The following is a 20,842-nucleotide window of genomic DNA, read 5'->3' as shown; positions in this document are numbered from 1 at the left end:
TCTGAACCTCCCTCAGGCACTGAATAAATTCCAGGCCATTGCACGTAACACCTATATGTCATATTAAATTCTCTTTCTCCTGGCTGGTATTAATTATTTTGAAATGAATGTTGTTACAACTTGTTAGCATATTTTATTGCTATTATCACAATTTTAAAGTTTGCTGAGCCACATATTAGAAAATTCTGCTTTAGAAAGAAATAGTATTAATGGATAAATGATAATGAAGACTATTTGATTAACTTGCACCAACTTTCCTGTAAGAAAAGTCCAAGAAGAATTTTTTAAGAACATAGCATAGACATCCAGGGGATTCTTGACTGAAGCATACGTGAAACTACATCATTTTATAATGATCTGTTATTATTAACACTGACTAAATCTTATCATAGAAGAATAAAACCATATCAAGTAATAAGCAGATCAGGAAAAAAATGAGAAAAACTCAATATCTTTAAACAGAGAATTAATAAAATGTGTTGAGGGTACATTTCACTCAAGGGAATACCGTGCCAACATTAAAGATTACGGCAGACGTTCGTATGTGTTGACGGGGAAACGTAAAAGTGCGTAACATTTATTGTTTGCTTACTATGTGTCAAGTACTGTCCTAAGGACTTGGCATTGTTTTCGCTTTTGCATTGAAGTATTTTTGCATTTTTTGCACAGAGAAAGCTGTACGTAACTGTAATAACTATACAGTGAATTATCGAAAAGAACACAGCCCTGTGTGCAGTGCTCCCATCAAGAACTATAATGTTACTGGAACTTAGTGCCCCATCTAGTCACCAACCCTTCCTTCCTCCCCATAGGTAGCCATTACCCTGAATTTTACAGCTATAAGTTCATTTTTCCTGCTTGTGAACTGCAATTAAATAGAGCATACAGTTAACTGCTGTGCTGTGGACAGTTAGCCCTAAAACAACAGCGGGGGTTCGGGTGCTGACCGGCCAGCCCTCCATGTCTGGGGTTCTGCATCTGGGGTTTCAGCCAGCCTTGGATCGTGTAGGGCCGTAGCACGCGTCTCGTGAAAGAAAGCCAGGTGTGAGTGGAACCGCACAGTTCAGACCCATGTGTTCAAGGGTCCACCGCATTGTCTTCCATGCACAGCAGGCTCTGAGAAAGTCTGAATGACTATTCTTTGTTTAGGAACAATGCGTGTGTGTATCGATAGATTGCTAGAGAGAGCAGAAGTGCCAGCAGGCGCTTTATGTGTAATGATCCGTTTAAAAAAGCATGATGCACGGACAGAAAAATGACAGCAGATGTTCTCTCCAGCCAGTGCTGCTTCTCTGGAGGGTTTGGAATTCATTCAGCGTCACTCTTGAGCAAAGAACCGCAACTTCGTTATTTCTGTAAATGGTGTCGTCTTGCTGTCGAGACCACCGCTCCTTGCTGATGAAGGGAGGTGGAGCTAAAACTGAAATGTGAATTGGTGACCACTTGATTTCTTTCAGTTTGGCATGCCTGTCCCATTCTAACTTGGTGTCTTTGCAAGAGGCTTTAATTTAGTTCAAAATCTGAACTCCCTCTCAAGCACTTCTTCAACCTTGCCACCGTCTCCTTCCACCTTCTGCCCCATCAGGGGCAGTCAGCGTTTCCTCCTGGTGAATGGAGGGCCGGGGTGTCCAGGTGTCCTCGTCCTGCCCTCTGGAGCAGAGGGCTGTCAGTGCCGTTGGGCTTGGCTGTGCCTGGTTGTCCCAGGCAGCTGTCAGCTCGGGGTCCGTTCTGGTTCTTTAGGTACCACGCCCACCCCAGCTGCTAAAACCCATCTTTTCTGCCATACTCTACAGACTCAAGAAATCGGCGGCTTTCTCCTCCTGACCTCTGACTTCTTCTGATGCACCATGTCTCTCAGTAGTTCCCACTTAGAATCAAGGCACACGAGAATGCCATGATCCCCTGCGTACCACACCAAGCTGTGAGGCACCAGAGTCAGCACAAGCCCCTCTGCCTGGTTGCTTCCCTTAGCTTTTGCATGTTGCCGTTTTGAATAGAGAATCACGCTGAAGGGGGTGGAATAATGGGCCTCCCCAGGCTCTGGCTCTGGCAGTTCCCAGGCTCCTCCAGGTTGCTCAGATTCTCCCAAACCTGGTTAGGTGTCCCCACTTTGCTCCTGAACTTGTCCGTTCCCACTCGCCGGGTGGGGTTTCAACCCCAACAGGTCAGCTGGGACGCTTATGTCTTACCGTTGATTCTTTATTTTCTCTCTTCCTCCATCTCAGAAATCAAAGGGCTTTTTATTTCCTTTGTTGTAAAATGGTAATTTTCCTCACATCATATTCTCTTCTTTCTTTTCATGTGAAGTCATGTTGAAAAAAGGTAGTAAATGAAAGAGGATGAGGGAAAATATATTAGATACTCTTTATAAACAATGTTATCCCCATGGTGCTTTATGCCTTTCTGTGCTTCTTATGATGTGTATGCATTGCTTTAAAATTCAAGAAAAGCAACCATTTCAAAAGTACTTTCTAAAAATTAAAGTGAAAGAGAATTAGAAAAAAACTATTTTGGAAAATGTTTATTTATTTAACTTAATGGTGTACATCAAAAAGTAGGCATAACTCATCAAAAACTCTCTTAATTTTACAGGATCCACAGATTTTGGATATTAATGCTGACCAAGACAAAATAAAGGTCATGTTGAAGGATCTGCAGTTCGTTCTGGACGATCTTCAGAAACGCGCGTTTCAGTATAAATCCTATCAGAAGAATTTTAAGGTAATGACAGCTCTGCACGTTTTCTAATGTGTGCCTAGAAATGGCACCGACAGCGAAGCGTTTTCATTAACGTGATTGTAAATATTCAGTGTTTGGACACCTATGTGCTTGTCACTGTGCTGGAACAGTCTGAAATACAGAATATGATGTGTTCTTTGCCTTTGAAATGTTTAAAAATTACTACACATGCAAGACAAAGCCTCTTCTTTTTAAAAAAAAATTATGAATTATAGACAAATCCTCAGACCAGGGTCTAGTCTCTCTGTTGAAATGTACATAGATTTTTGAAGGTGGTCAATTAAAGCCCCTCTATTCTTTCTTAAGTAATATTCGAGCTTCTTTTACACTTATCTGTGTATTATGATTTCATCAGTATTGCCTGATTTGCCCTGGTTTGATGTGCCAATTTGATAAAAGAAGAGAATTTGGCTAAGCCAGGGGATGGATGGTCCAAAAGGGATAAAAAATATGCCTCAAAAAAAAAAAGAGAGAAGAGAAATGGGTGAGAGATATAAGTGCTTTCAACAGCTATTAGAGAGACTAAAAGGAAATGATGATAGAAAGATTCCTAGGATGAAAACCAGAAGGCCACCAGCAACAAGGGAGGTGTTAATAGTCTCCCCCTAAAATTTTGGAGGAGTGCCTGGACCTCACATGGGGATGCGTTAATCTGTTCCAGAATCCCAAATGGATGGCCACAGAGTGGTCTGCGGGGGCTCTGGGTGTCCGCTCGAGAGCCCAGGGCTTGGCAGGACAACCTGCAAAATAATGACCTCTGCACTCGACAGTGCAGCCGGTGCAGTACTCAAAGCAGGAGGTTTGTGCCTGAGAGAATGAGGGCTCAGACTTGTTCCCAAATTGAGTTATAACTGTCCTGTAAGACTGGAGAGTATGCGGTAGGAAGGGAGCTATGGAGGAAACAGTGCTTGATAAAAAGCTGTAACTAACAGGTGGGTTCTCCTCGGGTCAGAAAGAGCAGCATCACTTGAGCCAGAGCCTGAAATGAAGTGTGTCCCCTCCTTCCGTGTTTCGTATCTGTACTTTATGGTCCTTTCTGATCACCTCACGTCCAGCCTTGCTCTGCAGCTCTCGGTCACTGGGGGGATATGAGTGAAGGCTTAGCTGCCCTAGGAAATCATTTCTAATTCTTAGTGAAGACAAGGCTAGATCCCTAACGTCAGGGTAATGCTGGCCTTGTAAGATGAGTTTGGAAGTGTTCCTAACTCTTCAATGTTTTGGAAAACTTTGAGAAAGATGAGCATTAATTCTCCCCCCACCCCCAGATGTTTGGTCGAATTTACCAGTGAAGTCCTCTGGTTCTGGCCTTTTTTTGTGTTGAGAGGTCTTTGATTACTGATTCAATCTCCTTCATCCTTATTGGCCTGATCAGATTTTCTGTTTCTTCCTCATTAAGTCTTGGTAGGTTGTATGTTTCTAGGAATTCATGCATTTCTTCCAAGTTACCCACTTTGTCGGCATAGAATTGTTCATAGTAGTCTCTTGTGATCCTGTGTATTTCTGTAGCATAAGTTGTAACATCTCTTCGTTTCTGATTCTATTTATTTGAATCTTCTCTCTTTTTTCTTAGTCTAGCTTAACGTTTGTTTATCTTTTTTAAAAAACAGCTCTTAGTTTCATTGACCTTTTCCACTGTTTTTCTGGTCTCTTGTTTTATTTCTACTCTAATCTTTGTTATTTTCTTTCTTCTGCTAACTTTGGGTTTAGCTTATTCCCCCTTTTCCTAGTTCCTTGATGTGTGAAGTTAAGTTGTTTATTTGAGATCTTAATGTTTTCTTTTTTTTAACTGAAGTACAGTCAATTACAATGTGTCGATTTCTGGTGTACAGCACAACATCCCAGTCATGCATATACATACATACATTCGTTTTCATTTTTTCTGTTTTCTTAGTGTATGCATTTATCACTGTAAACTTCCCTCTCAGCTACTTTTGCAGCATCCCATAGGTTTCACTGTGCTGTGTCTCCATTTTCATTTGTTTCAAGATATTTTTTATTTCCCTTTGATTTCCTGTTTAGCCCGTTGGGTGTTCAGAAGTGTGTTGTTTAGCCTCCACGTACTTGTAAATTTTCCCGCTTTCCTCTTGTTGATTTCTAGTCTCGTATCATTGTAGCTGGAAAAGATCCTGAAGATGGTTTCAATCTTCTTAAACTTGCTGAGGCTTGTTTTGTGGCCTATCATATGGTCTGTCCTGGGGAATGTTCTGTGTGCACCTGGAAAGAATTGTGCATTTGCTGCTGTTGGGTGGAAGGTTTAAAGCCCTAGCTTATCACAAGGCTCACAGTTTCTGTGTGGCCAGCCTCCTGGAGGTTTCCCTACCTCCAAGCCATGAAAACAGCTTCTTCAAATTTTCTTGCAGCCTTTCTCTGTGTAGGGTTCATATACATACATGTTAAACATATAATATGTGAGTTAGAAAGAGGTAAGACACTGGGCTTTTCCCTCTCTTCAGTCTTCTCACCCCCTCCACCAGCTACCAGGCAAATGCCATCTGCCTCTTATGTCAAATAAGATAAAAGCCCTAATGGATGTCGGTGCCTCTGAATACTCAGGTATCTTCCCCAAAAGGCCAGGCATGTGTGTACATGTGTGATCCAACTTGAGGAATAATGACTTTGTACTCTTTGGAGAATTTCCAAGTTCTAAGGAAATATAAAGAGTTATAATTTGTCACTCAAATGGTAAGTTGAATATACATAGTGTTTTGGGTTTGTTTTGTTTGCCTCTGTCTCTCCTTTACTTTCTCAGTCCATATTCTGCTAAGGTGTCACTGTATCAAAAATTAGTATAGGAAGGTAACATAGGATCTCTATATCTGAAAATTAAATAGTGCATTTTGCTTATTATATTTTTAAAGGTAGAAGTGTCCAAGTTTGAAGCTTTGGAAGAAGTTAGTGCTGAATTGAAGCTCAAACAGTTGCTCTGGGATTCTTTATCTGAATGGGATCAACTTCAGCAAGAATGGTTAAAGGTAAAAAAGAAAACAAAGCTCTCAATTCTTAAATTATTTTTATATTAATTAAGCTTTTAAAATCCTAAGACATGAATTATACTTTTTTTTTAATAATCTGATATATTCTTAACTTCAGTAGGATATGCAGTGTTATAGTTCTATGGGTGTTATTATCAGCTTTACAGTGAAATGCACAAAGGTCTTTCTGTCACTGTGTAGCACAGAGCAGGACGCGTTACTGTAAGGTAGGCATCTCAGGTCCTGTGTAAACGCTAAATGAAAGACGCATCGAGGGGCCTCACTGCATGACATTTAACTGCTTTGTGGTGACTTCTGAACACAGTGTTGTCCTGATACACTGCAGCCAGCTGTTCTTAAGGATTGTAGGATTTCATTTCTGATCTACATGTGTCAGATTTCTGTTAGCTTAGGCTCTGAGCTTACTGTCCTTTTTTTTTAAAAAAAAAAAAAAGAAGTCATTTTGTTTACTGTGATAGAACAGAATCACAGTAATGAGATCTAGGCTCTTCCCTTAAGAGCTCACAGTAGTAAATTCTCTCATTTAGGGGGCCAGGTACCACAGGGTTTGGTTTCTAGGGTCTACCCTTATATTCAGACTTTTAGCAAGGGTCGACCCACTAGTAGGCAGAATAGATGGATGGCCCATCTACTCTCCGAGTGTGATGTGGGTGTGTTAGAAATGCCATCAGCTTCACAAATACTGTTTTACGTTTGCTTGTTCAGCTTACCTGCACTGATACCTATAATTAGAAGTCACATATCTGAGTTAAACCACAATAATGTTTCCCAGATGATGATCTGGTGCTGTGGGTACCAGAGGAGGATAAAAAGCAAGAAGACTGAACCCTCGCAGAGCTTACCTTTTGGTGGAGAAAGCAGAAGACAAACAAACATACATGCTGTGATATCAGAGAATTTTAAGAGCTCTTATATAACTCATTCGTCACTTATCTCAGAAGTGGAAAATGCTCCTGAGGAGTTAAGAAGAAGCTTAGAGAGTTATCTAATTACCACCATAGGTCAGAGCAGTGGCTTCCAAAGTGGGGTGAATTTACTGTAGGAAGTGCACAAGAAGACCCATTAGGGGGCAAAAAGAAAATGTTGAATCTAGGGGGAAAAAAAAGAACATTTACAATTTTCTTTTTTTAATTGGGGCATATTTGACATATTATATTAGTTTCAGGTGTACAGTGTAATTATTCTGTGTTTGTGTATATTGTGAAATGATCACCACAATACGTCTAGTTAACATTTGTCACCATGTGTAGTTACAAGTTTTTTTTTCTGATGATGAGAACTTTTAAGATCTCTTCTCTTAGCAACTTTCAAATATGTGATACAGTATTATTAACTATAGTCACCATAGTGTATGTTACAGCCCTGTGACTTATTTATTTTATAACTGGAAATTTGTACCTTTTGACCTCCTTCACCCATTTCACCCACCCACCCCCCTCCTCTGGAAATCATTAATCTGTTCTCTGTTTCTATGAGTTTTTTTAATTTTGTTTCAGATTCTACATATAACTGAGATCATATGGTATCTGTCTTTCTCTGTCTGATTTATTTCATTTTGCATAAAGCCCTGAAGGTCCATCATGTTGTCACAAGTAACAAGATTTCATTCTTTTTATGGCTGACTAATATTCCATCGGATACATTTACCACCTTTTTTCATTTATCCATTGGTGGACACCTAGGTTGTTTCCATTTCTTGGCTATTGTAAATAATGCTGCTGTGAATATGGGTGTTTATATATCTTTTTGTTTTCTTAGGATAAATGGATTTGCTGAATTTTGTGGTAGTTCTATTTTTAATTTTTTGAAGAATCTTAATATTGTTTTCCACCAATTTACATTCCTACCAGCAGTGGTATGAATATTTTAATAATGTTAATTCTTCTAATCCATGAGCATGGAGTGTCTTTTCATTTTTACAAATTTCCTATTGCCTTCAGTCCATATGACCATCTGACATGTCAATACATGTGTACACTTAAATGTTTATATAACTGAGAAATATATTTATAGATACATGCATGTATTGGAGTACATCTTTAAATCAGTTATATTGAAGGGGTACATACTCAAATAATGAAGACTGTTTGGTGAGAAATTTCTAGGTTGCAAGAGTAAAAATTAGCTATTTATAAACTTACAAGGGTTGGCCGTCAGGAATTAATTACAGGATTGTAATACTGCATTTGATGGTGTGGGGAAAGGACATGAGAGTAATGAACAAGCAATGCCTAGTTTATTGTTAGAAACCATAGTAAGTAAGGCCATTTCCAAGGGTGTAGAGTTGACTTCAATTAGCAGCGTAGCTACCAAAAAATTTGAGTTGAAAGAAATGTACGGTTTCAAGTTTGCCTTTGGTCATACGTCTTAACTTCTTTTTTTTCCCTCTTACTTTTCGTAGGCCAAGTTTGACTGCCTGGATCCAGAATTTCTAAACAGTCAAGTTTCTAAATATGCCAAATTTGTGACTCAACTGGAAAAGGGCTTGCCACCCAACAGCGTAGTCCCCCAGCTAAAATATAAGGTGGAGAAAATGAAAGAAAAGGTAAGTTTGGTAGAAATTATTTCAGAAACTCCAGGTCAGTCAGTTACTACTTGATGCTAATGAACGATCAGAGCCAGGAATTCTTTCCGGTTTATATTAGTCAGCTTTGCAGTGAGAGGAGAAACAGTAGGCAAATTCAGTTATCACAGAGCCGCAGACTACATCCTTATCTTCAACTGGCCAAATCATGCCATTGAAGACCTTGGTTAGAAGGAGCATTCAGAGCAAGAGTTTACCAGGTGGTGGGGGAACAGTGCAGGAATGGGCTGTAGGTAAGCCAACATGCTGATCTGCTCAGCCCTCAGCCAGGTGAGGTGAGGGCAGCCTTGCCCATTTGCATCGCTGCACCAAACAGTATGGCATTTTCCAGACGGGCCACAATGTGAAAAGGCGGGGCAGCCCGGCAGTAGGCATGCAGAGCTGGCTCTTTGAAACCAATCACTGCTAAACCAGTACTTGAAATTTGAAGAAAGGGGGATGTGGGTTTTTTTTCTTTTCCTTTCAAGCAGTTTTAGATTTTTTTTTAAAAGGTGAGGAAAAGAACTAAAGAAGACATGTATTCTGCAATTTATGAGTGATTTTTCTGCAAGTGTCAATGAGGTCAAGTTTGTTGACTGTAGTGTACAGGTCATCCATCTCCATACTGGTTTTCTGCCTACTTTTCCATCAGTTACTCAGAGAGGAGCGCTGAAACGTCCCAGTATCATTGTGGATGTGTCTAATCCCCTTACGTCCCATCAATTTTTGCCTCATTTATTTTTTTTAACAAACTTTTTATTTTAAAGTCATTTTAGACTTACAGATAACTTACAACTGTAACATCGAGGTTTCCCACGTGCCCTATACCCAGTTTGCTCTACTGTTAACATATTACATGAGTGCGATACATTTGTCACAAGTAATGATACAATATCGATATATTACAATTAAATAAAGTCCATCAGTTATTTGAATTTTCCCATTTTTATCTGATGCTCTTTTTCTGTCCCAGGATCCTTTCCCGAATAAACATTACATTTAGATGTCTTGTCTTCTTAGACTCCTCTAGACTGTGACAGACTCTCAGACTTTCCCTGTTTTTTCATGATCTTGGTAATAATCAGGCATTTTATAGAACGTTCATCAGTCTGGGGTTGTCTGATATTTTTCTCAGAGTGAGACTGGGGTGAAGTCTTATTCTTATCCTGTCTTATTAAAGGCACATGCCGTCAGTGCAACGTTTCACTAATGCTGTTAAGCTTGATCACATGGCTGAAGTAGCATTTTCTCCACTGTAAAGTTACTACCCAACCTTCCAGACTGTTCTTTGAAAGGAAGTCTCGAAGCAAAGCCTACATACACTTAAGGGGTTGGTTATGTTCTGTCTCATTGCTTCTTGCAGTAACATAGCCTGTGTCCAGATCTTGGTTTTCAATGCCATTTTCCAATAAAATGAATCGGAGATCCTTATAGAAATGGATATTAAGTTAATAGCAATTTATTTTTTTAAATTTAGCCAAATCGTCTTAGTAGCCTAAATGGAAACCCCAATCATTTGTCCATCAGGAAGCAAATTCTCAGGTCCTGTTTCTTGCTGTGGAGAAAACTCCGGGTACTGACCTCACTTTTCTGATGGATTCAATACAAGTCATTCACTTGTAGTCTGCCTGTATTTTTCTTTGTCGTAAGCGTGTAAGTCGTATTCTTTCCAGCTCTGTACGTGCCCAAATTGAAACCAGAAGCCTTAGGCTGTTTTCAAGAGAAAAAGCATGGCTCCTCTGAGAGTGTCTGTTTTCCAGCTTCCAGTCATTGTTGACCTGAGGAACCCAACCCTGAAGCCTCGACACTGGGCAGCCATTGAACAGACAGTCGACGCCACTCTAGTGGACCTTGACGTCTCCTTAACCTTGGAGAAGCTCACCGAGTTGCACGTTTTTGACTTCGGCCAAGAAATTCAGGACATTTCTGGACAGGCTTCTGGAGAAGCTGCCTTAGAAACAATTCTTAAAAAGGTAAATCTGACAAATGTGTATTCTGAGTTCAGGGAGCGCAAAGGTTTTCATATTTGGTGGGAAGATCATCAACTTTTGTTTTACTTGAATGGATTTCTTTTTTTAACATTGAAGTTTCACCCTCTCATTGTCCGTTACCCTTCTGCTCTTGCCTCACATTTATTACCATTATCCTTGCTGTCTCCTCTGTAAGTATCTTCCCTCTGCTTAGCTTATAGTCCAACGTGAACTTGACGGCAGCAAGGTTTGAAATGTGCGTGCTTGTATAAAGAACCACATAAGCAAGGGAGACCTCTTGGGCCAAAATACGTTGTCTTTCAAACTACATGCTAAGGGAGACTAACTCTGTGAAAGCGGTTCAGAAAGACGCTGGGAAGACTTCCCTCCTCGGGACACTCAGCCTGCTTTCTCTAAGAACACACGCGCACCTACCCATCACCTGTGTGGAAAGAATTTCTGTCCTTTTTAATTAAAGCACAGAGCGGTAGGGAATATGCATTAAAGTATCCCCAGTTATTCATCTGCATTAATGCTGGTCAATGAAATTAAGCAAATCAGTGTCATCTAACCAAGAATTTTAAAGGCAGTCAGGAGAATAGGATCATTCCGGGGTTATCACTTACGTCACGCCACATACCTTTATCAAGTACCTAAACACAAGTGAATGTACATATCCTAAGAGATCTTGAACTGTTTCCAAGGTGGAGGATTCTTGGAAAACAACCGAATTTGTCGTTCTCCCTCACCGCGACTCCAAAGATGTGTTCATCCTGGGCGGCACAGATGACATACAGGTGGGTGACGGGGTTACTGAAACTTACAGTAAAGATTCTTGCCAGACCTCGTCCTAAATAGTCCTTGGGAGATTATGATGAAGGAATGAAATATAGGAGTTACTAAATAGGAAAAATACATAATTGGGAAGGCAAAATAAAAGTATGAATAATTGATGAGAATGCTTGCACATGAAATAGTTTAGCAAAGCAAAAGAAATGGCTTATGTTTGTGAGAGTTATAATCCTGTAGTTGGTGACTGTTGAGGAATTTAGGACAGCAAAGAGATCTGCTGGGGCTGAAGTGATCAGAGAATCCTTCCCAGACCAGCCAAGACACGCCGAACCTTAAAGAGCAGAGGGGATCTGATAGGCCTAAGTGAGAACGGAAGGCACCTCAAACCCTTTAAATGAGGCGGAGATGCGTGAATGGGCGTCTCAGGGCTATAGCACGCCAAGAAGCTAAGTTCGCTTGAGTCTCTGAGATTAGAGGCCGGTGGTCGTGCTCCGTTAACACCAAAAGGAGATAAATCAGCCCACATGTTTGGAATATTCTTAGTGACATAAAATCCAAAAGCGCATTTGTTCAGCAGTGGGATCTGGAGATTATGGCCCAATTTAAACAGCGAAGCCCTGGCCTGTTAGGGTGGACCCAGGCCAGGATTGGAGATGAAAGGGCTTTGCCAGGTGTGGGTTGGGAGAGCCGTCCCAGACGTCACTCTGGGCACTGGAGGGGGAGCAGACCCCAGATGAAGACCGGTCAGTCTGAGGCCAAGCGATGGCAGGTGATGGAGCTTCTACTCTCAAGAAGTTTATAATTTAAGTAGAGCAATGAAAATCCTACACATTTTAAAAACGTGCATGTACTAGGAGGGTTGTTGTGGTATAAAGGGGAGGGGGAGAGGGGAGGGAAGTAGAGGAAAAACTGTCTATAATCACTCAAATGAGTTCAGCTTTCCTCTTCCTCAAGATTATTGAGGGAAAGTGGGGTTTCGTTGGATAGAGAATATACGTGATTTTTCGAGTTTTGATTACTTTGGGAAATAAAGACCTGGAAGACCAACTAGGATAAAGAAGGTACCAGATACCTTGTGGAGGACAGAGAAGAAGGGGGTTGAGCGGAACAGTGTGTGCCATTAATAATTACAGAAATGGCTGGGATTGGACCATCAGAAGTTCCTTGGTGACACTTGAGAGAACGTCTTAGTGGGTTGTAAGCCCTAGTGAAGGGGAGGAGGAGGAGGAGTGGATGGGTAGGGAAGTAGGCGGTACTCAGCTGTTCATTCAAAAAGCTGGCTTTTAAATGGACTCTTGCAGTTTAATATGAGGAACTATTTTTCAGAGCACAAACACGTGATGTTGTATGTATTTTCTTCGCCTTTTTCTTTAAAGGTGCTTCTTGATGACAGCACCATCAACATCGCCACCATGGCCTCATCACGGTACGTGGGTCCCCTGAAAGCGCGAGTGGATGACTGGCAGAAGCACCTTGCTTTATTTAACCAAACACTGGTGAGTAAGGGCCACTTCAGGTCATGGACCCAGAGCACTGGAGAGCCACGGGACCTTAGAAATCATTTTCGCAGTCATTTAAACACCGTGCTTTTAAGATCTGAGATTTCATTATTGACATTTTATTATGCCTGGAATGTAAGGAAGATGCAGATATATTAAGCTCTTCTTTAGAAGATGATGCCTTCACCCTTGTATTAGGTATTATTGCCGTGAAGCAAAATGGCACAAACTTAGTGTTATAAAACCATATACATTTATTATCCCACAGTTTCTGTGGGTCAGGAATTCAGGAATGGCTAAACAGGGTCTCCTACTTAGAATCTCACAAGGGTTCAATCAAGATGTGGGTGCAGGGAGAAGGTACAGCTCAGTGGTAGAGCGTGTGTTTAGCTTGCTCAAGGTCCTGGGTTCAATCCCCAGTACCTCCATTAAAATGAGTGAATGAATGAGTGATGTGGCCCAGGACTGGGTTCTCATCAGAGGTTCAGCTAAGGAGGGACTTTGGCAGAAATCATTTTCTTGCAATTTGAGGACTAAGGACTTCATTTTCTCACTGGCTGTCAGCCAGCAGCCACCCTCAGCTCCTATGTGTTTTTGATTTGAGGTCAAAAAATCTGGATTCCTATTTTTTGTCCTAGGAAGAGTGGCTGAACTGCCAGCGAAACTGGCTCTACCTGGAAAGTATTTTTAATGCTCCAGATATTCAGAGGCAGCTGCCTGCGGAGGCCAAGATGTTCCTGCAGGTGGATAAGTCATGGAAGGAGATCATGAGGAAGGTGAACCGGCTCCCCAACGCCCTCCGAGCGGCCACCCAACCAGGTAAAAAAGGGACCAACAGAAAGACTTCACAGTCACCCCAAACATCCATCACCTGTGAGATTCTACTAACGTGTGGTGACGTTCAACCCTTGATTCTAGTCAGCACTGCTGACCAGGAATGCTCGTGGTCCACCTGACACTCTCACTAAGCAACATGAATGGACCCTGTTACTATTATTCTTGTTGTTGTTATTAATATTTTTTTAATTGAAGTATAGTCAGTTTACAATGTTGTGTCAATTTCTGACACGCAGCATGATGTTTCAGTCCTCTATATACATGCATGTATTCCTTTTCATATTCTTTTTCATTGTAAGTTACTGCAAGTTACTGAATGTAGTTCCCTGTGCTGTACAGTAGAAACTTGTCATTTATCTATTTTATATATAGTAGCTAGTGTCTGTGAATCTCGAACTCCCAAAGATCATCATTCCAAGTGAAGTAAACCAGAAAGAGAAAGAAAAATATCAATACGTTTTATTACAGAGTGTTGCCTCCAGTCTCTACTAGACTTCTGTTATATTTTGAAAGTTAAAAAAAAAAAAAAAAGATTCCAAAATACCTTTGGTCCTAGGGATTTCAGAAAAAGAAGTGTGGGCCTGTCCGTATGATTTTGGGTGATGATAAAGCTGTGAAGAAAAATTAAGCAGGGTGTAGAGGCTAAAAAGTGGCTGGGGGCTGTAGTGCGTGTGCATGCCTGCATGCCTCTGTGTGTGTGTGTGTGTGTGAGATGGAAGGATTTTTTGATAAAGTGGCTTTTGAGTAGAAATCTGCATGAGTGAGGAAATGAAACATGCGTGTGGATCTAAGGGAGGACTGTAAAGTCAGAGAAGAACAGAGGCGGAGACCTGCGGTAAGAGCACGCTGTCAGCAAGGAAGCCAGAGGGGGTGGGCTGGAGCACACGGGGCGGGGGCGAGGGGTGAGCGTGCTTGGTGGGGGGTTGCGGGGCTGGGGATTGGGTTGGGTCATTGTTCACGTAGAGTCTTCAGGAGCGTGGGAAAAACCAGCTTCGATTCTTGGACAGGCGGGGCAGCCAGGCACTGGGAGAGGGACCAGACCTTCCAAGTTAATGAAACGTGTATCTTGCTCCTTGAGGTGCTACAGGTCAGTGACAGAGAAACAGGATGCTGTTGCCATCGCTTGTGCATCTAAAGATGGCAGAGGAAACAGAAGACGTGAGCGAGAGAGTGACAGACAGCCCGTAGTGTTTAGAGAATGGCTTTGTCTGGAGGGTCAAATACAAGGCAGCTGTTTGGCTTTGGTTTGCGCACCCTCAGCCCCCAAAAGCGGGGGATGCCAGATAAGAAGGTTTCAAATTAAGAACTTGTCCATCTGTAGCAAGTATTAAAATGAATGTTATTATTAAAGGTAATAGTTAACATCCTTAGCCAACCCGCCAAATTTTAACTTATTAGACCATTCTTTTATCAAATAAAACCAAAGCTTTTAAAAATATTAATATCATATTTTATTTCCATTTTAAATTATATTCTTTCTTTATTGTAACACAATTTTACCAATACTTTGTTTTTCTAGGACTTCTGGAGACTTTTCAAAACAATAATGCATTACTTGACCAAATTCAGAAGTGTCTAGAGGCATATTTAGAATCAAAAAGAGTTATCTTTCCAAGGTAAGTTTATAAAGCTACCGACAATATTTTTAGTTGTTGTAAGAGTACCCATGAACTTATAAGGCTGTATTTAAAAGCAAACTATAACCTCAAAACATCAGGGAACCAGAAAGGGAAGCAGGAAAGACGTTTGGTATTGGCAGCCCAGCTAATGTGTTGATTTGGGGGGCGTCAGCCTAAAGGATGAAGATACATATTTGGTAAATGTTTAAGTGGGTAAGCACCTGAGGTGTGCTGGAAGGATTCTTGATCACAGCAGTGTTTCACTGCTGGGTGTGTCTGTGTGTGTCTGCACACGTGTGTGTCCACAGATGTGTGTGTGAAAAGTTAGCAAGACCTGTGTTGCCGGAGCAGGTTTCTTAGGTTAATTGGTGGCCTAAGGGTATCACTGCAGAATTTTTCTAAGAGGTCATTTAACAAATTCCAGGAGAAATTTTTTTACTCATCCATTCATTCTAAAAACATACCAAACGTTTTGCTCAGTGCTAAAGATACAAAGAAGAAAAAACCAGGTCCCTGCTCTAATGGAGCTCGGGGTTAACAGGCAGACAGTCATACATACACAATTACAATATAATTGTCTGTGACCAGAGTGTGACTTCTTGGTGGTTAGCAGAAATGCCTGACTTCGGTGACTGGGGCCCATTGTACCGTAACACAGAGGACATCGCAGAACAGTTCATCTTTCATGGATTTTTTTTCCTGTTAGCTGTTAAAGTCTGTCTCAGAACAAACCCTGAGCTAGCCGGGGTTAGGTGCTCGTGTGGGCTATGTGGTTGAGAGGGGTTGCTGCTGGGTGCCAGGACGGGGCAGGTGTGTGCACGAGATAGCCAAGATCTGGAAGAGCTGGCCAAGTTTAACACAGTCAGCTGGGCTTTAAAGAATGTGCGCAAATCTTACCAAAACGTCATTCAGGCAGCGTGGGGGAAGACAGTTTGAGGTTTGGAACGTGCCTTTTGTTGATTTCACTCTTAAATCAGTGGGCTCCCACTTGAGTCTCCCAAGGCCAGAGACAGCCTGTACCCTGCCTTTGACCTTCAAAGAAACCTGAGCACACATTGACCTGTGGTATTGCTGCACACCAGGAAGCGTCGGCTTTTATTTCTCCTTTTGTTTAGAATTACATCAACGAGGTCTGCCATGTTTATGGTGTCAGCAGGCCCTGTGCAGGGTTGATTTCACGCTGCAGGCCTTAACGAAGACTTACTGTGAGCCAGGGACCAAATTAGGTCCTGGGGACACAAGGCGAACGTAGGCGACACTGTTCCTGCTCTCATGGGGCTTGTTGACCAATCTTGATGATTATCTGTGTCATATGTTGCAAAGAGGCAGGGGAACAAGTTATTACTGCACGTGGTATTTCAAAGAAGCAGGACTAACACAGTGCAACCCAAAACATCTTTGTTTCTAATGGCTGCCCCTGTGTTCCCTGCTGGGGACTAGTCTCTTCCTGTCCCTGGATAAAATCTTGAGCAGGCCTCGTGGATTTTCTGGTCATTCTCATATAATAATACAAAAAAAAAGTCTTGTCACCATAACTCAATAAACAGTCTATAATGATCAAAACTCTGAATTTCTTTCAAAGTGGAAACTTCCCCTTTCTCTGGCCAAGCCTGATGCAGGGCTGAAGGCTTCAGTGGTGATGAGGATGTGTGGTGCTCAACCCTCTCCCTTCCCGTTAGGGTTCTGGGATCTCCAGGTTTGGGGCAGGGAGGGGAGGAGAGGTCTACTTGGCTGATACCCATCTGGCCCCCTCTCTCACGTGGGGCCTGCCGTGGGGTCTCGGGGTCCCTCCAATCCCTAGGGACCTCTCACAGGCAGCTTCCTCCGCGGGACTGAAGTGTCTTCTCCAGCCAGACCCTCATCCCTCTGTCTCATCCCTGGGCATCCAAGTGTGTCCCTTCTCCAGGGTTTTTCATAGGGTCCCTTCATGCCTCCAGATGGCCCTGTTGGACAGGATCAAGAAAATCCCAGGCAGGGTCACACCAGCATGGCCCACGTGTGTGTGTCGACAGAACCAAATAAGGTTCCGGCAGCCTCCTGTGCATCTTTGCAGCAAATCGTGTACTGAATGTGGGTGTACGAGGCTAGGTTCTAGAGAAACCAGGTAACATGCACACCTTTACTCCAGGGGCTGCTAGCCAAGCGTGAGACGTGGGAGCAAATCAGCACCAGAGCAGGAGCTACATTTTTACAATTTTTCTGAAACATACCTGCCTTTTCTGTTCCAGGCACTAATTTCTTGATGTCTGAGATGCATCTGCACGATTTTTCATAACAATCATATTTAGAGACACGTGGCCTCCCCAGAAACCCAGGACCACTGGGTTAGAGGTCCAGGAAATCAGTGGCTGGGGAAGGGATACGGCCAAGAGATTTATCTTTCCTGTTTACATAAGGCTTTGCTTCAATTTCAAGTTACATTTTAAGTATATTCTTTCATCCAGATTTTACTTCTTGTCAAACGATGAACTCCTGGAGATTCTGGCCCAGACCCGAAACCCCCAGGCTGTGCAGCCGCACTTAAGGAAGTGCTTCGACTCCATCTCGAAGCTCGAGTTTGCTCTCATGCCTCCCACTGAGGGGAAGATTCCTGGGATGGACGGAGAGCCAGAAAAGGTTTACACTAACGACGTTCTGGCGATGCTGTCACCAGAGGGAGAGAGGGTAAGGTGCTTCTGTCTAGGGTTCTTTGTGGGTAAACTGTGTTTCTCTTCTGAGGGCGGAGGGTGTGTACTGGTACTCTGCTGTCTCAGAACTTCAAAGATGACCAAAGATGAAATTCTTGCCTTCAAAGAGCTCAGAGTCCAGCGGAGACATAGTCAGACAAACAATTAAGAAGCCCCACAGTAAATGCATTAACAGTGGCACGTGCTCGGTTCTTGGGAGCAAAGTGGAAAACACTGGATCCAGGTCTCAGCCCTCCGCAGGGGGCACTGTGTGGACTGCTAGGAGCACCGGTGTTACTGCCCGGACACCTGCACCCCAGCTTCAGCCTCCTCTACAAGAGGAAGAGGAGTGACGGTGCCTGGTTAAGGAGTTGCTGGGGGGGGTTTTAAGTGTTACTGCTTGTAAACTACTTAGACCAGTACCCGGCGGGTGCTGTGACGTAGTAGCTGTCATTGTTTGTCTCCAGGGCGCTGCACAGGGCCTGGCATACGGTAAGCACCACGCAGGTGAGCGTGTTAGCGAACTGTGGGGAACCATGTGACCACACTGGGAGGACACATCATCACAGTCAGCCAAGGAAGTTGGACAGGAGATGGGGAGGGACAGCATTCCATGCTGAGGGATTATGCAGAGAAGTGCCAAGGATTTCCGTCCCGGTAGGACGCAGTGGTGTGCGTATGGGAGTGGCTGGAGCCCATCAACATTTCACTTGTCCCACACCTGCACCCCAATGTTCACAGCAGCGTTGTTTACAGTTGCCAAGTTACGGAAACAACCTAAGTGTCCTTCAGATAAATGCATAAAGAAGGTGTGCTGTGTATATACAAGGTAACGCTAGTCAGTCATAAAAGCAAATGAAATGTTGCCACTTGCAACAACATGGATGGACCTGGAGGGTCTCATGCTAGTGAAATAAGTCAGACAGAGAAAGGCAAATACTCTATGTTACCACTTGTACATGGAATCTAAAAAAATAGTACAAACTAGTGGGTAGAACAGAACAGAAACAGATTCACAGGTTCACAGGGCAAACCAGTGCTTACCAGCAGGGAGAGGCAAGGGGGGAGGGACAAGATGGGGGTAGGGTATTAAGGGGTACAGACTACTGTGCAGAAAACAAATGAGCAGCAAGGGTGTATTGTGCAGTGCAGGGAAATATAGCCATTATCTTGGAATAACTTTAAACGGAGTATAATCTATAAAAATACTGAATCATTATGTTGTACACATGAAACTAATACTGCAAATCAGCTATACCTCGATAAGATTTTTGTTACTTGTCCTAAATTGATCGTCTTGCAGAAGAACGTACTCATCCCTAGTGCACAAGGAGAGGGAGGGGACGACCTAAGCCAGGGTCTGGGGGAAGCATGGCATTTAAAGGGCGGGCAGAAGACGGACAGAGGCAGGAGCCCAGACAGGCAGAGCAGGCAGGTCATTAGAAGTCTGAGAAATAAATGAGCAAGGCTGAGGAGTGTCAGCAACTGGGCGAGCTCTGGTAACCTTCATAACCTGAACAGGCTTAGGGGGTGGCTTGGGCCAGAACTCACACAGCAGCAAGTAGGGGAAGAAAGTAAAAGAACTCGTGTGGTGTGCAGGGACTCCTCTTTCCAGGAATCGGCTCCGGGGGGAAGCAGGCAGACAAAGCACTAAGCAGAGACGGGTAAGGAGAGGTGTCGAGCGGGGCATCGATAGAAAGTTCCAGTACTCGTGGTCAGGCCGCCGTGTCGCTGGCTCAGGGTTCTGTTAGGGAAGCACAGAGGACGTACCGCCTGCGAGTTCCACGCAAGCCAGGGTGTCAGCGCTGACTGTCTTCCAGGTGAGTCTGGGGAAAGGCCTCAAGGCCCGCGGCAACGTGGAGGAGTGGCTGGGCAAAGTGGAGGAGGCCATGTTCGCGTCTCTGCGCCGCCTCTGCAAGGCCTCCATCGCCGACTACCTGGGGAGACCGAGGACCGAATGGGTGGTTGCCGGCCACCCTTCTCAGGTAACCCCCGCTCCTGCAGCTCCTGCCTCGCACCCTGTTCTAGTGAGGTGCAGCCCGCATTTGAAGGAGGTGTTTCCCTGCAGGTGATCCTGACCGTTTCTCAGATCATGTGGTGCCGAGATCTGACAGAGTGCTTGGAAGGAGAAGCCGGTCACCACTTAGAGGCCCTGGAAGCTTTTGAAAAAGTGAACTTTGAGGTGAGATCATGGCGGGGGGACATTGAACATATGGCTGTGCAAGACGGTCTCAGTGGCTTTTATTGGCAAGGTTAATACAAATCCACTGCTCCAGAGATTGCAACGCTCAGACATGACCGACAAAGCTTTGGGGGTCTCACCGAAGCCATTTATGTTCAAGTTTTCTTAGGGACGCTACCCTGATGTTTGTGCAGTACTGATATAAATACTTTATATTAAAAGCTAGAAGGAAGTATAATGGTTTGCAGCGTTCAAGGGGAAATGGTATCGTGGGTCCTGCCTCCCACGGAAGTTTATTTGATCCAGGAGAACCGCAGGATTTGTGCCATTTCTACTCTTAGGCTCAACACGTGCTTCTCTGCTTCTTTGTTGACCCCTCAGGCAACTGTCAATAAAACAATAAATAAGGGAATGAACTAAATACCGCTTTGCAAGAATCTGGGGGCTATCGCTGGGAAATGCCACTTCACAGCTGGGCCAAACCTTTAACTCCAAATTCAATTCTACTTCCAAGCAATGTTGCACTTTTGAAGAATCACCCTTAAAACGGAAAAGGAAGAAACAGCTTTCCTGAAATAAGAGAAAACTCTCATGAAGGTCCTCAGTAGCATTTCATCTCAAGGAGCCCCAGAGAAGAGACTCTCTAAGGGAGGTCCCACTGAGCCCTGTGCAGAGGCGGCCCCCGCTCAGGTCAGCCTGAATGAAGATGCAACAGAGCAGTTCAGTGCTCTCAGAGGCAACGCTCTTCTTGGGAAAAAATTTAACCATTTCCTTGAAAATCGGGAGCTCAGCCTAGTAAAAATGCTTTCATTTAATCAATCATCTGCGTGGTCAAAATGCTCGGGGGTCCTTATTATCCAAAAATGAAAACAAATGAAGAAAACCTATCCCCCAAAATGAGGAGCACGACCTGAATCACACTTCCTTCTCGGGGAGAACCGTCTTCTCTAGAGACGTCACCCCGTGACAGCCAAGAGTGTGG

At 43.3% G+C, this 20,842-nt stretch overlaps 1 protein-coding gene across 1 annotated transcript in view; it reads left to right on the top strand.

Moving 5' to 3' along the window:
* Positions 1-20,842, top strand: part of DNAH6 (dynein axonemal heavy chain 6) — a 150,366-nt gene that overhangs the window by 29,974 nt on the left and 99,550 nt on the right. The window contains exons 16-26 of the mRNA XM_045519487.2: positions 2,593-2,721; positions 5,598-5,711; positions 8,134-8,277; positions 10,056-10,268; positions 10,970-11,062; positions 12,434-12,553; positions 13,195-13,375; positions 14,913-15,009; positions 17,457-17,676; positions 19,499-19,663; positions 19,747-19,860. Coding sequence (XP_045375443.2) covers positions 2,593-2,721; positions 5,598-5,711; positions 8,134-8,277; positions 10,056-10,268; positions 10,970-11,062; positions 12,434-12,553; positions 13,195-13,375; positions 14,913-15,009; positions 17,457-17,676; positions 19,499-19,663; positions 19,747-19,860 — 1,590 coding nt within the window. The remainder of the gene's footprint in view (positions 1-2,592; positions 2,722-5,597; positions 5,712-8,133; positions 8,278-10,055; positions 10,269-10,969; positions 11,063-12,433; positions 12,554-13,194; positions 13,376-14,912; positions 15,010-17,456; positions 17,677-19,498; positions 19,664-19,746; positions 19,861-20,842) is intronic.

This window comes from Camelus bactrianus, chromosome 28, assembly GCF_048773025.1.
Source record: "Camelus bactrianus isolate YW-2024 breed Bactrian camel chromosome 28, ASM4877302v1, whole genome shotgun sequence".
Classification (NCBI taxonomy): domain Eukaryota; kingdom Metazoa; phylum Chordata; class Mammalia; order Artiodactyla; family Camelidae; genus Camelus; species Camelus bactrianus.
This window is presented reverse-complemented; position numbering and strand designations above follow the sequence as displayed.